Raw genomic sequence first — 14,601 nt, forward strand, 5'->3', positions numbered from 1 at the left:
AAACAATAGCAAATTTGGAGTAGTTTCTTTAACTAATTGCTCAAGTGATTCCACTTGCAAGAATTAAATAATATACCTGCTTCTGGCTGATCTAGCAAAGGGTATCTCACAGTCTATAGCTGGTAAATTAAAATCCCCTACTACTTTTACCTCACACATCATGGTTATTTTGGTTATTTCAAAACTATAGATAGGTTTGCCAGCTTTACTCTACAAAAATACCAGATGCCCATGTGACCTGGGTGTGGTGGTTTTGCAATGCACTCCAAAGCTCCCCCTAGGGTCATTCAACCCTATCCTAAGGTGCACCATATATATTTTCCACACATGACCGGTGATTTTACCCCCTGGGCGTAAGCAATACACACTATGAGGCCTATGTATCAAAGATCTTGCGGACCTGATCCGACTGTGCAGATCAGGTCCGCAAGACCTCGCTGAATGCGGAGAGCAATACGCTCTCCGTATTCAGTATTGCACCAGCAGCTCACACCCCGCCGGGTGGTGTCAATCAACCCGATCGTACTCGATCAGGTTGAATTGTGTCAATTCCTGTCTGCCTGCTCAGAGCAGGCTGACAGGGTTATGGAACGCTGCTTCATAACTGCTGTTTCTGGCGAGTCTGAAGACTTGCCAGAAACACGGGCCCACAAGCTCCATACCAAGCTTGATAAATGGGCCTCAAAGCGTTCATTTAATCTCCCAAAGTAATGAGTGTACCCCCTCAGTTGTCAGTAACATACAGTACTAAGCAGTTATTTAATGCACTTATTTGTGAGAATAATCCAGCAGTAAGATGTGCACTGCAGGAGTGAGCTACTGTTGTACTGCATTGTATTATACTGCTAAAGAATAAGGCACAGGCTGCTATTAAAAACAAACATGCAAAAAAATACTCTATTATGTAAGGACATTTTATTATTGTACTATTTCTTGTATATAACCAGGTGTTTAACCACTGCAAAGGGATTAAACACATAGTTAAAGTCAGCTCCCTAACAGCAATGCACTTCTGGGAGCTAATTGAACATGTTTTAAGCCAATGACAAAAGACAAAAAGGTGTAGCCACCAATCACCAGCTAGTTCCCACTAGTACATTGTTGCTGCTGAGGATATGTACATATGCTTTTTTAACAAGGGATACCAAGAAAACAAAGTAAATTTGATAATATAAGTAAAGGTAAAAGTGTCTTTAAATTAGATGCTCTAGCTGCAGCTGTAGTGACCTGACAACTGAACATATAAAGGAACAGTAAACACACCTTGAGATTTTTATATAAAATGTGTAATTATGCACAATGAAACAACTGTGCAATATATTTTCATTATTTATTGGACACCTGTTTTCATGTATTTTAGTTTAGAAAATTCAGTCAGTTCTAATTATCAGAACTTTTAAAAGCACCCTGGTGATCCAGCAAGGCTAACTCTGCTACATATATGTCCCTAATTGGTTTTATCAGATAACAACTGCAAAACAAATTGACTTTATACTAACATTATGACCATGACTAGCCTTGTTGTTTGCAGACTAAAGCTCAGATTGGCTCCTTCAAATAAGACAAATGGTGGGTGGAGTTTGTCAGTGGGTGGAGTTTATCAGTGGGTGGAGTTTGTCCATTAAAGAACAATTGCAGCAAAAGGATGTTAATTTGTTTTAAAAAAACATTAAGACTTGGCTGATTCGCTATTCTATAGCAACACAACAGAATTGTCTTGTGATTACAAGGTGTCTACTATCCCTTTAAGTGCCCGTTTTTTGTAGAGAGTTTACAGTACAGCTAGAAGAAATATTATAGAAGAGACAAAGGATCTGAGTAACTGCCAGTACACATGAGCTTGACAATAATGTAAATTAAACAGATTTGACAAACAATTATTATTTTAAAGGGACACTGAACCCAAATTGTTTAATGATTCAGACAGAGCATGCAATTTTAAGCAACTTTCTAATTTACTCCTATTATCAATTTTTCTTCGTTCTCTTGCTTTCTTTATTTTAAAAGCAGGAATGTAAATCTTAGAAGCCAGCCCATTTTAGGTTCAGCACCATGGATAGCGTTTGCTTATTGGAGGCTTACATTTACCCACCAATAAGCAAGCATAACCCAGGTTCTCAACCAAAAATGGGCCAGCTCCTATGCATCACATTCCTGCTTTTTAAATAAAGATAGCGATAGAACGAAGAAAAAATGATAATAGGAGTAAATCAGAAAGTTGCTTAAAATTGCATGCTCTATCTGAATCATGAAAGAAAAAAATGTGGGTTTAGTGTCCCTTTAAGGCAAAATGTTAGCTACCTAATGCTCTAGACAAGACATCATAATCCAAATGCTGAAAAAAAAACCAGAATCATTTAGCTGCAGAAATAAGCAAATAGAAAATTATAAGGAATGGATTGCCTCTAGTTTAGAGATACATTTTGGATGAAGAACATACTGCATCTAACAAAAGTCATTTACATGTTTTTAAATAGATTTCATTTTTCAATCAGGCATCATTATCATTTTACTTTACATACAAAGACAGCCATTCCAAGCTAATTTCATGATGAATGTGAAGGATAAACTAATAGAATAGGAGTATCTAAGGGTATTAGTCATAATTCTTCAAAACTAAAATGTTTTCCCATTAACAACTAATGACATGGAACAAGCACATTTGCATTATATTGAGAAGTTGACTAGACTTATAGAATTAAAGGTGTACTGAGGTTAAAATTAATTTTAAACAACACATGCAATTAAAAAAAAAATCTTTCCAATTTACTTTTAACTGATGTGATTTAGGTGCCTACTTTGGGGTAACCAGGCAGTCGATTTGTGGTATGGAATACAACTAAAACAGTCAAATATTTATTCTTCTGGCCTGGGGGTGTGGACACAACTATGCTCAGAACTCCAGAATATAATTTGGCCCCCTATAAAAAAAATAAAAAAAATAGACCATTCCACCTGTGCTCTAAAAAGGCGGCAGAGATAAATAAGGCATTGGTGTGCAGTATAACTGATTTTAAATACATCACATATGTATTAGAGTAGGACTCCCCAATGGGGTTTTGCCCTGATGCTGGCAGGTGAGCATACATGTATGGCACAAATAAGCTACTAAAATAGTGTAGTTACTTGCTTACCCTTTGAGCTGCAAATGCCTCATTAAGGAGGATATAATTAGTCACTGCCCTCATTGCAATGGGGAGCTTTCCTATTGCTTTCAAGTCAATTGGCTTTTTGTGAGCTGTCTTAATAAACGTGTTCATCCACCAGTAGGTTCCTTTAGACAGAAGGTTGACAAAAGGTTGTAGGAAACGAACACCAAGGTCTTGAAGATCTTCTGGAGGTTTTACCTCTTTTGAATTTTTGTAGAAAACATACCTCTGTAAAAGAGAATTTAAAGTTTAAATGCAAAATTCTAATTGTAAATGATTTAAATTTAGAGGAACCATTCTGCATATTATTTCAGTCTTTAAGTAACAGTAACAGGCCAAGACTTAGGAATTGTCCTGGGTGAACATAACTGAGTAATTTAGTAGCAATGTGCATTCATCTTCCGACAAATACAAATAAACCCTAATTTAAGCGAATTTGGGGATTCATCAAACACAAATACATTATTAGATAAAACAGATGAAGAACGAATAACTGCTTGACCAAATCGTTTCACTAATTTTTCCCATTTGTCAACAAAAAAGGTGCAGAATAGGGCAGGAAAGGAGGAAAGGAGTTACATTTTTTGGCTTATCAGCTAATGATGTACAAGGGTTCTGACCATTCATGTGTCTATCAGCCCCTGTCTAATCCTGCAATAGTATTGTTAATGATTGATATTAAGGACAGCCAAGCAGACACTAAATACTAAATGTTGGTTTTAGTCATACAGGCCTTTCATTAAAGCCTTTAACCTAGCATAGGTACGTTGTAAACTAGGGGAAGCTCAGCCATTTTGGAACTTGCACTTGTCCGCCTTTCTGAGCTAGTCATTCACTTAAATTCAATCAGACAGTTGTTGTTTCCAGTATTGGAAATAACTGTAAAAAATTCAAAATTCATATTCATCCAAAACAAATGGCCACAGAAAAATCAGAAATTAATGTTTTGAACAAAACTAATATTTTTGCCTATTCACATCTCTATTAATTAGTAAATCAGTTACTATAGTTTTACAATTTGACTTAAATAACCCCTGATATATTAAAGGGATATATCCCTTTAATAAGAAAATCTGCTATTGGATTATAGTATTTTCTTATTGCACTTATATTGTTGGTTATACCTATGGGTTTATTCCTCTGTAAAAAAGGTTAAAGACATATATAAATTCAGCAACTAGCAATCCAATACTGGTCAAGAAATGAGTAGGCATCTTAGCCAATCAGGGGAGGAATATATTTGCAGCCAACATTAAGCGGCTGTGTTCAGCTCACGACTTGAAGTCTAAGGGTAAATCCTTTTGCACGGGTTGAACATATAACTATGTACACAACAGAGTAATTAGAAAACTATTTTTGCTATTGACAAAATTGAAAGTAACAAGAGTGAGAAGAGGCTTAAATAAAAAAGGAAACAGTAAGTTACACCATTCAGAGAGACTAAGCTTTATGGTAAAGAAGCAAAACAGAGGCCAGATTACAAGTGGCGAACGGGAGAGCACGCATATTACAAGCTGAAGGTAAAATGTTAGCGTGCGATCAAAACCTGATGCGCACTTATCGCTTGCATGCTAAACGGTCATATAGAGGTATAGATATATACAGATAAACTGTGTATGTATGTATATATATATATATATATATATATATATATATATATTTACATTTAAAAATACAAAGAACATTTTCTTATATGTGGAGAACATTGGAATATGAAAAATGTATATTAAAAACACAATAAAACATCATAAGAAATATTAAAATGTAAAAAATATTAATATTCATGTTTAAATGTATTTGTCTGGGAAGGCCCCAAAGTGTGTGTGTGTGTATATATATATATATATATATATATATATATATATATATATATATATACACACACACACATACATACACATACAATATTGCCCTTTCCAGACAAACACCTTGCCATATACCATACACCATTTTACCCTTATAAATATATATTTTTAATATTTATATGAAATTTTATCAGATAGTGTATATATGAGTGTACGTCGTATGTTGTACTTGGTGCAACTGTTTTTTTTACCCCTTACACTTTACACTAGTTCTTCAGTCATGCTAACCGGACGAGAGCAAATTTTGTTTGCACTAGAGCATACCCCTTTACTTCAACTTGTAATACACAAGCAAGTTAGCGCGGTCATGATATTGCTTTTTGCAACCCATGCTAATTTTAGCGCACCACTTTTAATCTGGACTATACTGTTTTATTATTAATACATATCAGCTTTTTTATGATACATTGACTTTTTTTTCTGCTTGTTACACCTAAGTAGAAAGTCTGATGAGTCCTGTTGAAAAGGGTTGAACTACAGCCATTAAAAGTAACAATATTGATCTATCTTGCACATCACTATAAAATATTGGGTGTAATGTTTTGCTGGTCTAACTACAGAAAGTGCTGCATATTTTTGCTATTGCACTATCCACTTACAGAACAGAAGAATAAGCGGAGTGTTGACCACTGAAGAGCTAGCAAAGACGCTGTGAGATCCCTGGCTGCTTTGCACCTACATTGTGGAATATAGTAAGCGGCATACACCATGTGCCGTTTGTCTCCAGACAAGCCATAGCAATGATATACAAAGAAAGTCCAAAAGTTCCACAGCACCATAGCACATCATGTATTTTGTGGATATACAAAGAAAGGGAGGACATCTCCACCCAAGAGGGATAAATTCAGTAGAGTGAGGACTGAAGGATGTAAGGAGAGAGTACATAGAAGTATAGAAAAGGGTATTACATGTTTGCAGTCCACAGACAAGATTCAAAATGTGAGAAACCAATAGTTCAGGAAGAGGAAAGAAAAGAACAAATAGGCTCTTAAAGAGTAAAGTTGAGGAAATCTGAAGAATAAATGAGACGACAGCTTTTTTATGTAACCCTATACATGAGCATGCAGTCATAATTTACAGCTTATATCCATGTGAGCCAGGTATGCAAAAGGGAAACGGAAAAAATGTGTTTTATATTTAAGTCTGACATAGATAAGACTATTTATTATTTTCCAGGAACTCATATCTAACACTTCAGTGCGCATACACAATCAACATAATGCATATAAGTACAAACGCCCACTATCACAGCCACTTCTGCTCCACAAGCTATGTAAGCGCGAGATAATCTACATAAGTCTCCCGGAGAACTGTCACAATTAAGGATGTAACTGCTCCAAAGCTCTTCACCGAACGCCATAAAACAATGTTCAGACCTCATTCTGAGATACTCAAGACTGTAGGCAGTAAGGTACAAATGAACTGTTTTTAGGTAACAACTGCCATGTCAATACCAATTTCACAGATAATGAACAAGACAGAGACTGAGCAAGAGAGTGCGTCCAAGCCAGAAAACAGTTTGCGTTTTCTAAAGTGTTTTTACCACCCACCAAACCCCCCCCAAAAAAACTTAATCCATAACTTTATGAAAATCTTCTCTTTCCTGTTAAGGAGAACTAAATGCTAAGAGGAATTTAATCAAATGTAGATACAGATTGAAAAAAAACAACCTATAAGTTAAAGGGACATAATGATCACGATTCAGATAGAACATACAATTTACTTAGGAAACTTTATTTAAAATTGTATTCTCTATCTGAAGCATGAAAGAAAAATTAAGTTTTATGTCACTTTAATGAGACATATCAGTGCAGTCATAGGGGTCGAATTATCATTGTGCGGGCGCCGCTGTAGCAGATCATGTCTGCCGCACATATGCTATCTGCATTTTTCATTGCACAAGCAGTTCTGGTGAAGTGCTCGTGAAATGCCGCCCCCTGCAAATTCACGGCCAATCTGCCACTAGCAGGGGTGTAAATCAACCCGATCGTATCCGATCGGGCTGATTGCAGTCCCCCGCCTCAGAGGTAGCGGACGAGTTAAGGAGCAGCTGTCTTTTCCAGCGAGCCTGAAGGTTCACGCGGAAACAGCTGCATACGGCTGCATTCTGGGGTTGATAACTCAGCCCCATGAAGTGCTCCTTTTGTTATTGCTATTATTATCATTTATTTGTAACCGTTACATTCCGCTGGATTCATTACATCATTTTATAATTACATGAATTCTCCCAGGAAACTCTCTTTTTAACCCATGCAAAAGTAATTTTTATTATTACATTTTCTGCTTTCTCTTAGTTACCTTTGTTGACATTTGGCTGATTTATATCAGAGCATATTGAGATAGACTTAGGAGCATGCAAGTGCCTTGAGAACCTGCAGTATAATGTTGTTACAAACATTGTTGCAAATGCTGCTGACATATTGGTAAAGCTATGTGAATACTCATGAGCTTACTTTAGTATGCTCTCAATAAAAAGGAACTAAGCTTGGACTAAGGATATCAATAGAAAGAGGTAAATGTGTGGGCCCATTTAAATGACTACAACACAGAAGGTTCCACATTAGGAGTTTTACAGCTTCTAATCACTGGTCATGTACTGCTCAGGCCTAGCTCAGCAGCGCTACTGCTACAGGAATGTAACTATGTTTTTATCCCTTTGGGATGTTACACAAATGGGACTAGGTGCTATGCGAATTGCTACAATGGAGCCTATAGATACAAAGGAAAGAGATTGCTATGTTTTTAGGGGCTTCAGTTTAGTGGTCAGATCAAATCCAACCCAAAGGAAATATTGAAGCCAAATCCCCAGTGTAGCATCTCCTTATTGGCGTGGGTACAGCTCAGCAGCTTATTGGATGTAAAAGCATATAGCTTGTTTCAGAGTATGTTGCCCGGTAACACTACCACATTCACAATAAAGGGAGCGGATTACATTCACAAGCGCAATTTTGCACTCCACTCATAATACCAGTGCACGCAATTGTGCGCTGGTATTCGAAGTGGCCCACAATGCGAAAATGACCTCACGTTCACATTGCATGAAAGCTTTGAGCTCAATAGAGCGCTCTTCCATAGGCTTCAATGGGAGCCTTGTTCTCATGCTGTCAGGAACAGCATGAGAACCTAGCGCAGCAATAAGGTAAGTTATGCAGTGATGACAGCAAATTTAAATATAAATATGTATATGAATAAATACATATTTATGTGTTACTATGTGTATATATACTGGACATATTAACACATAAATATATATGTATATAAGCAACTTTTCAGTGCCCTTTTTTCCTAACACCTCACACCCGCCAACGTTAAGCCATAAAAACAGCTTTGCGCAGTTTTTTTAAATTAAATAAATGCTACTTTTTTTTTTTTTAAATAAAAAAACTAAAATATACTTTATTTTGGGGCCAATTGAGATCAACGCACTATAAACTGCTGGTTATTTATTGTGCGCCGGTAAATGGGAGAATTTGCCCGTTTATGGGGGCGCGATAAATGACCATTCCACTTGTAATCTAGCCCTATATGTCCTTTACCTGCGAATAGTAAGCATGAGTATGAACATCTTTTAAGAAAACATCATTTAAATAGGTAAACATTAAACACAAACTAATCACAACATATATAAATATAGTTGTATTTTATTTTTTTATAACATTATGAATTTGTATTAACATTTATAGAGCCAGATTACAAATCGTTGCGCTAAATATTTTTTTCACTCATGTGGTGACACCACCGGAAGTAAACGTTTAGGAGTAGATTTAACAAGCGGCGAGCGGACATGATTCACTGTGCTGTCGGCATTTAACATTGCACAAGCATTTCTAGTGAAATGCTTGTGCAATGCCGCCCCCTGATCACCAGCGGCCAATCAGACGCTAGCAGGGGGTGTCAATCATCGGATCAGGATGATTTCAGTCCGACACCTAAAAGGTGACGGAAAAGTTAAGGAGAAGCGGTCTAACCACCGCTGCTTCTTAAAGTGAAGGTAAAGTTTTTACATAATGAATATACTAATGAATTTGTCAATACTTCAATAAGCTACTCTTAAGTTTATTTCCCCAATTTCTTGTATATTTATGAAATAAAAGATATTTATAATTCCCTACCATTCCTATTTTGATTCCTCCCAACTGCTATGTCCTTATTCTGTAGTCTGTGACGTATAGAGCGGTCCCACCCGCTCTATACGTGTCTCCAAAGTGTGTTTATGATGCTCAATTGAACTGCGCCTGCGGTTTCTATCTCTACTGCGCATTCGCTAATTGGCTAATCGTATTGGAGCCGTCAGGATTGGAGCCATCTGTAGGAAGCCTATTACATATTATGTGAATTGCAACATAATACCAATAGGCATGCGCGAAACGGGAGCGAGCGTCGATGCCAAGATTAAGAACTAAATCATAGCGCATACACAGATCATCCAGGAGGCGGATAACATACTTTGACGGCCGCCTAACGGTCAGATTTTCATTAGGTTAATGAAAAAACGTGACCAACACTGAAAAGAAAAAGAACGGGTTGAATTTGCGGACTAAGAAAAAGTGAGTTAAAACAGTGATAACTTAATTTAGACTCAAAATTAGAAAAAATTATGAATGAAACTCATATTCATTTTGAGGAACGAATATTATTAAAGTTCTACATCAAGATAACTTTACCTTCACTTTAACTTACATTTCATGCAAGCCTTAAACAATGGTAGTAGGAAGTAGCTGCTTAATAAATCTACCCCTTAATATGGGCGGGTTAGCGTGCCTATTACAAGTTGAAAGTAAAAAGTTAGTGCAAGAATGAAAACCGATGAGCGCTAACTTCAGGACTTTGGATATCGTAACTGCGTTAACTTCTCCTCATAGACTTCAATGGAGCACATATTTAAAAAAAAAAACTATTATAGCTTGCATGCTAACCCGACTGCATTAGGCCAACTGCGCTAAAGCTGAAGGTAGTTATTGGATAAATATACATTGTTATGTTTAAAGGTATTTGTCTGGGGGAATACGTGAACGCACACGCAATATTCTAACTTTCGATTTTTGCACTAGTCGGGTTTCCGCTAGAGCAAAAACAGTTTACTTTCAACTTATAATACGAGCGCAACCGAGGAGCCCAAAAAGCGTTCTTCTAGCGTAATTATCGCTCAAGCGGGAGTGTTAATTTGCCCTCCATTCGTAATTTGGCACATAATTGGTTTATAGATGTTTTAAATGTAACTTTTATTTATTTATTTGCAAATTTTAAACACAATCTCTATAGACCTTGTAGAATTTACAAAGACTTTGCAACTCCTAAACTGAGTTGCAAACCTAAACTGGGTAGAGGTGGTTATAGGGGAACTGTAGCATTGCAGCAAGTCATAGGATACACAAGCTACACTGATGCATTGCTAGACCTTATAGAAAGTAACGTATAGACACTACATAGCAGCAACCTGAGCTTACAAGTAGCTGCTTAGAACACACGCATTATTTGTGTGTCATATTTGTTTTGTGTAACTATTGCTCAAATTGACATTCTCACTAATTAAAGACAAAAATAAACACTTATAGTTTCAAATCTTAGTGTGAAAGGCTAATTACAAGGTTGGGGGGCTTTGATATAGATATATGTGTTTGGATAGATAGATAGATAGATAGATAGATAGATAGATACATTTACAATTGTGATTGTCTCTGTGAAAGGTTAGTTAGCTGGATATATTATATCTATATCTATCTATCTATTTATCTATCTATCTATCTATCTATCTATCTATCTATCTATCTATCTATATCTATATACACTCACCGGCCACTCTATTAGGTACACCTGTTCAATTGCTTGGTAACACAAATTGCTAATCAGCCAATCACATGGCAATGCATTTAGGTATCTAGACGTGGTGAAGCCGACTTGCTGAAGTTCAAACCAAGCATCAGAATGAGGAAGAAAGGGGATTTAAGTGACTTTGAATGTGGCATGGTTGTTGGTGCCAGACGAGCTGGTCTGAGTAATTAAAAAACTGCTGATCTACTGGGATTTTCACGCACAACCATCTCTAGGGTTTATAGAGAATGGTCCGAAAAAGAGAAAATATCCAGTGAGTGGCAGTCGTGTGGACGAAAATGCCTTGTTGATGTCAGAGGTACGGGGAGAATGGGCAGACTGGTTTGAGATGATAGAAAGGCAACAGTAACTTAAATAACCACTCGTTACAACCAAGGTATGCAGAATACCATCTCTGAATGCACAACACGTCGAACCTGGAAGCAGATGGGCTACAGCATTCGAAGACCACAACGGGTGCCACTCCTGTCAGCTAAGAACAGGAAACTGAAGCTACACTTCCCACAGGCTCACCAAAATTGGACAATAGAAGATTGGAAAAACGTTGCCTGGTCTGATGAGTCTCGATTTTAGCTGCAACATTCAGATGGTAGGGTCAGAATTTGGTGTAAACAACATGAAAGCATGGATCCTTGCTGCCTTGTATTAATGGTTCAGGATGGTAGTGTTGGTGTAATGGTGTGGGGTATATTTTCTTGGCACACTTTGGGCCCCTTAGTACCAATTGAGCATAGTTTAAATGCCACTGCCTACCTGAGTATTGTTGCTGGCCATGTCCATCCCTTTATGACTACAGTGTACCCATCTTTTGATGGCTACTTACAGCAGGATAATCCACCATGTCACAAAGCTCAAATAACCTCAAACTGGTTTCTTGAACATGACAATGAGTTCACTGTACTCCAATGGCCTCCACAGTCACCAGATCTCAATCTAATAGAGCACCTTTGGAATGCGGCAGATTTGCATCATGGATGTGCAGCCGACAAATTTGCAGCAACTGCATGATGCTATCATGTTAATATGGACCAAAATATCTGAGGAATGTTTCCAACACCTTGTTGAATCTATGCCACAAAGAAATAAGGCAGTTCTGAAGGCAATAGGGGGTCCAACCCGGTACTAGCAAGGTGTACCTAATTAATGTAGGCAAATATCCCAGTGTTGAATGTTGAATGTATTTTTATTGCTAGCAGTGGTTTATAAATATTTCACTGAGCTCTCCAAGCACTACGTACAAGTATCTCTAGACCTTCAGACCTCATATTTCTATGAAATTAGCATTATAGAATAGGTGTAATTGAAAACCTAAGTGTAACTCAAGCAATAGAGTCTGGGCACAAACAGACCACTTAACACTATGGGGCCTATTTAACAAAGGTCTGTCGGACCTGATCCGACAGTACGGATCAGGTCACACAGACCTTGCTGAATGCGGAGAGCAATACACTATCTGTATTCAGCATTGCACCAGCAGTTCTTGTGAGCTGCTGGTGCAACGCCGCCCCCTGCAGATTCACAGCCAATCGGCCACTAGCAGGGGGGTGTCAATCAACCCGATCATACTCGATCGTTTTGAATTGCGGCGATGTCTGTCCGCCTCCTCAGAGCAGGCAGACAGGTTATGGAGCAGCGGTCTTTAGACTGCTGCTTCATAACTGGTGTTTCTGGCGAGCCTGCAGGCTCGTCAGAAACACAGGCCCTCAAGCTCCATCCAGAGCTTGATAAATGGGCCCCTGTGCCTGTAGTTATATACATCACAAGACTGACATACTATAGCACATACACAAGCTTTCCCTACTTAGGAGGGATCCTTCTCTCTGTCATCTGCACAGATGTCTTGGATCTGCCACTTTCCCTTTTCACTTGAAGCTGCAGCATTCATTCCTTTTATTTACTATTATGATCTGTCTCTTCCTTCTTGCTGTTTGAATAACCCCTTTACTTACACCTGTTATCTCCCTGACTTAGAACCTTTAGTAATATTCTATCCATATACTGTTCCAATCAGCCAATAGAATGCGAGTTCAATACGATTGGCTGATTGGATCAGCCAATCAGATTTTTCCTACCTTAATTCCGATTGGCTGATAGAATTCTATCAGTCTGGTGAGTCTGTTGTAGTCAGAACTCTTTGGAATAAAGTCAATGGGAATGTATTTGAAAATGTATGGATTTCCATTGTGTTTGGTTAGACAATGATTAGGTATGCTATGTTTAATTTTATTTTTTCTGGAATTTTTACAGTTGCGGTGATGTTCACCCCATCTGTTTCTCAGTTTCCTGGAGGTGCGGCCTACATATTGGAGGCCGCATAAACATTCCATAAGATAAACGGTAAAAGATGAATTGCAGTTGAAAAAGATAGGAATTTGGAAAATCTCACCAGTGATTGTGGATTTGAAATTTTTAATCCCTGATTTGATAATTTTACAAGAGCCACATCCTGTTTTGCCACATTTGTAAATACCCCGAAGGCCAAATAGCCCCTTGTTCTGATTAGGATTTTGTAATGTTCTATTAGAAAGTTTGTGTTTTACTTTCTTACTGGGAGCTAGCTGATTTCTAAGTGTAGGCGCTCTTTTATATATGATTTTTGGTGTTTCTTTTACCAAATGTTTGAGAATGGGGTCCCTTTGTATTATATACCAATGTTTTTTTATGATGTGTTGTATTTTGTGAAAATCAGAATTATATTGTGAAAAAGGTTTCTTTCTCTCCAAAAGGTGTATCTGTTTTGTTGGTTTTTTTATCTGCTAGGATATCCTCCCTATTAAGATTTTTCGCTCTCTCAAGGGCCCTGTCTAGTAAAATGGGGGGATATTCTTTTTCAATAAACCTATTGTATAATACTTGACTTTGTTCCAAAAAAGTGTTATAATCGCTACAATTTCGTCTCATCCTACGAAATTGACTATAGGGTACATTGTGTATCCAATTCCTGTGATGATTGCTGTGGTAATTTAAAAAACTATTACTGTGGACATCTTTAACCCCTTAATGACAACTGACGTACCAGGTACGTCATGCATTAACTAACAGTTAATGACAATAGACGTACCTGGTACGTCAGTTGTCTAAGAGAGTGCTGGAAGCGATCGCAATCGCTTCCAGCAGCTCTCAGGGTATTGCAGTGATGCCTCCATATGGAGGCATCCTGCAATACCTTTTCAGAAGACTCCGATGCAGAGAGAGCCACTCTGTGGCCCTCTCTGCACCGGTAGCGATGGTGCCGGTTCGTTGGTGGGTGGGAGCACATCAGGGAGGCGGGTGGGCGGCCCATCGCTACCCGGCATCCGGTTCCTGTAAGTGCTATGTGCACGCCGGGTGCCGGGAGCGTGCGGGGGCGCGGGTGCGCGCGCGCGGGGGCGCGCGTGCGCGCCCGATTACATGGCCACTGACACCAATGAGAAAGGAAGGGGGGAGAAAAATGAATGAAATATAAATAAATATATAAGGATCTGGGAGGGGGAGGGGGTTGGGGTATTGTGGGGGGCTGCTACACTACAGAAAACATTAAAATGTCAAAAAATGGCAAAAAAAAACACTTGTTTTGGGGGCAAATTGGGTACTGGCAGACAGCTGCCAGTACCCAAGATGGCGGCAATTAGGTAGGGGAGAGGGTTAGAGAGCTGGGGGGGGGATCATGGAGGTTGGGGCTAAGGCAGGGGTCCATCACAGCTAAGACATTTTAATTTTTTTTATTAAAAAAAAGAAAAACTCCTTTTATTTAGTACTGGCAGACTTTCTGCCAG

General features: G+C 38.3%; 1 protein-coding gene across 5 annotated transcripts in view; it reads right to left on the reverse strand.

Annotated features, from left to right (window-relative positions):
• ABCC8 (ATP binding cassette subfamily C member 8) overlaps positions 1 to 14,601 on the reverse strand; it is a 594,664-nt gene that overhangs the window by 433,352 nt on the left and 146,711 nt on the right. For all 5 annotated transcript variants that reach the window (XM_053720647.1, XM_053720648.1, XM_053720646.1 and 2 more), the window contains exon 5: positions 3,135 to 3,377. In XM_053720647.1, coding sequence (XP_053576622.1) covers positions 3,135 to 3,377 — 243 coding nt within the window. The remainder of the gene's footprint in view (positions 1 to 3,134; positions 3,378 to 14,601) is intronic.

This window comes from Bombina bombina, chromosome 7 (genome assembly GCF_027579735.1).
Source record: "Bombina bombina isolate aBomBom1 chromosome 7, aBomBom1.pri, whole genome shotgun sequence".
NCBI classification, from domain to species: Eukaryota; Metazoa; Chordata; class Amphibia; order Anura; family Bombinatoridae; genus Bombina; species Bombina bombina.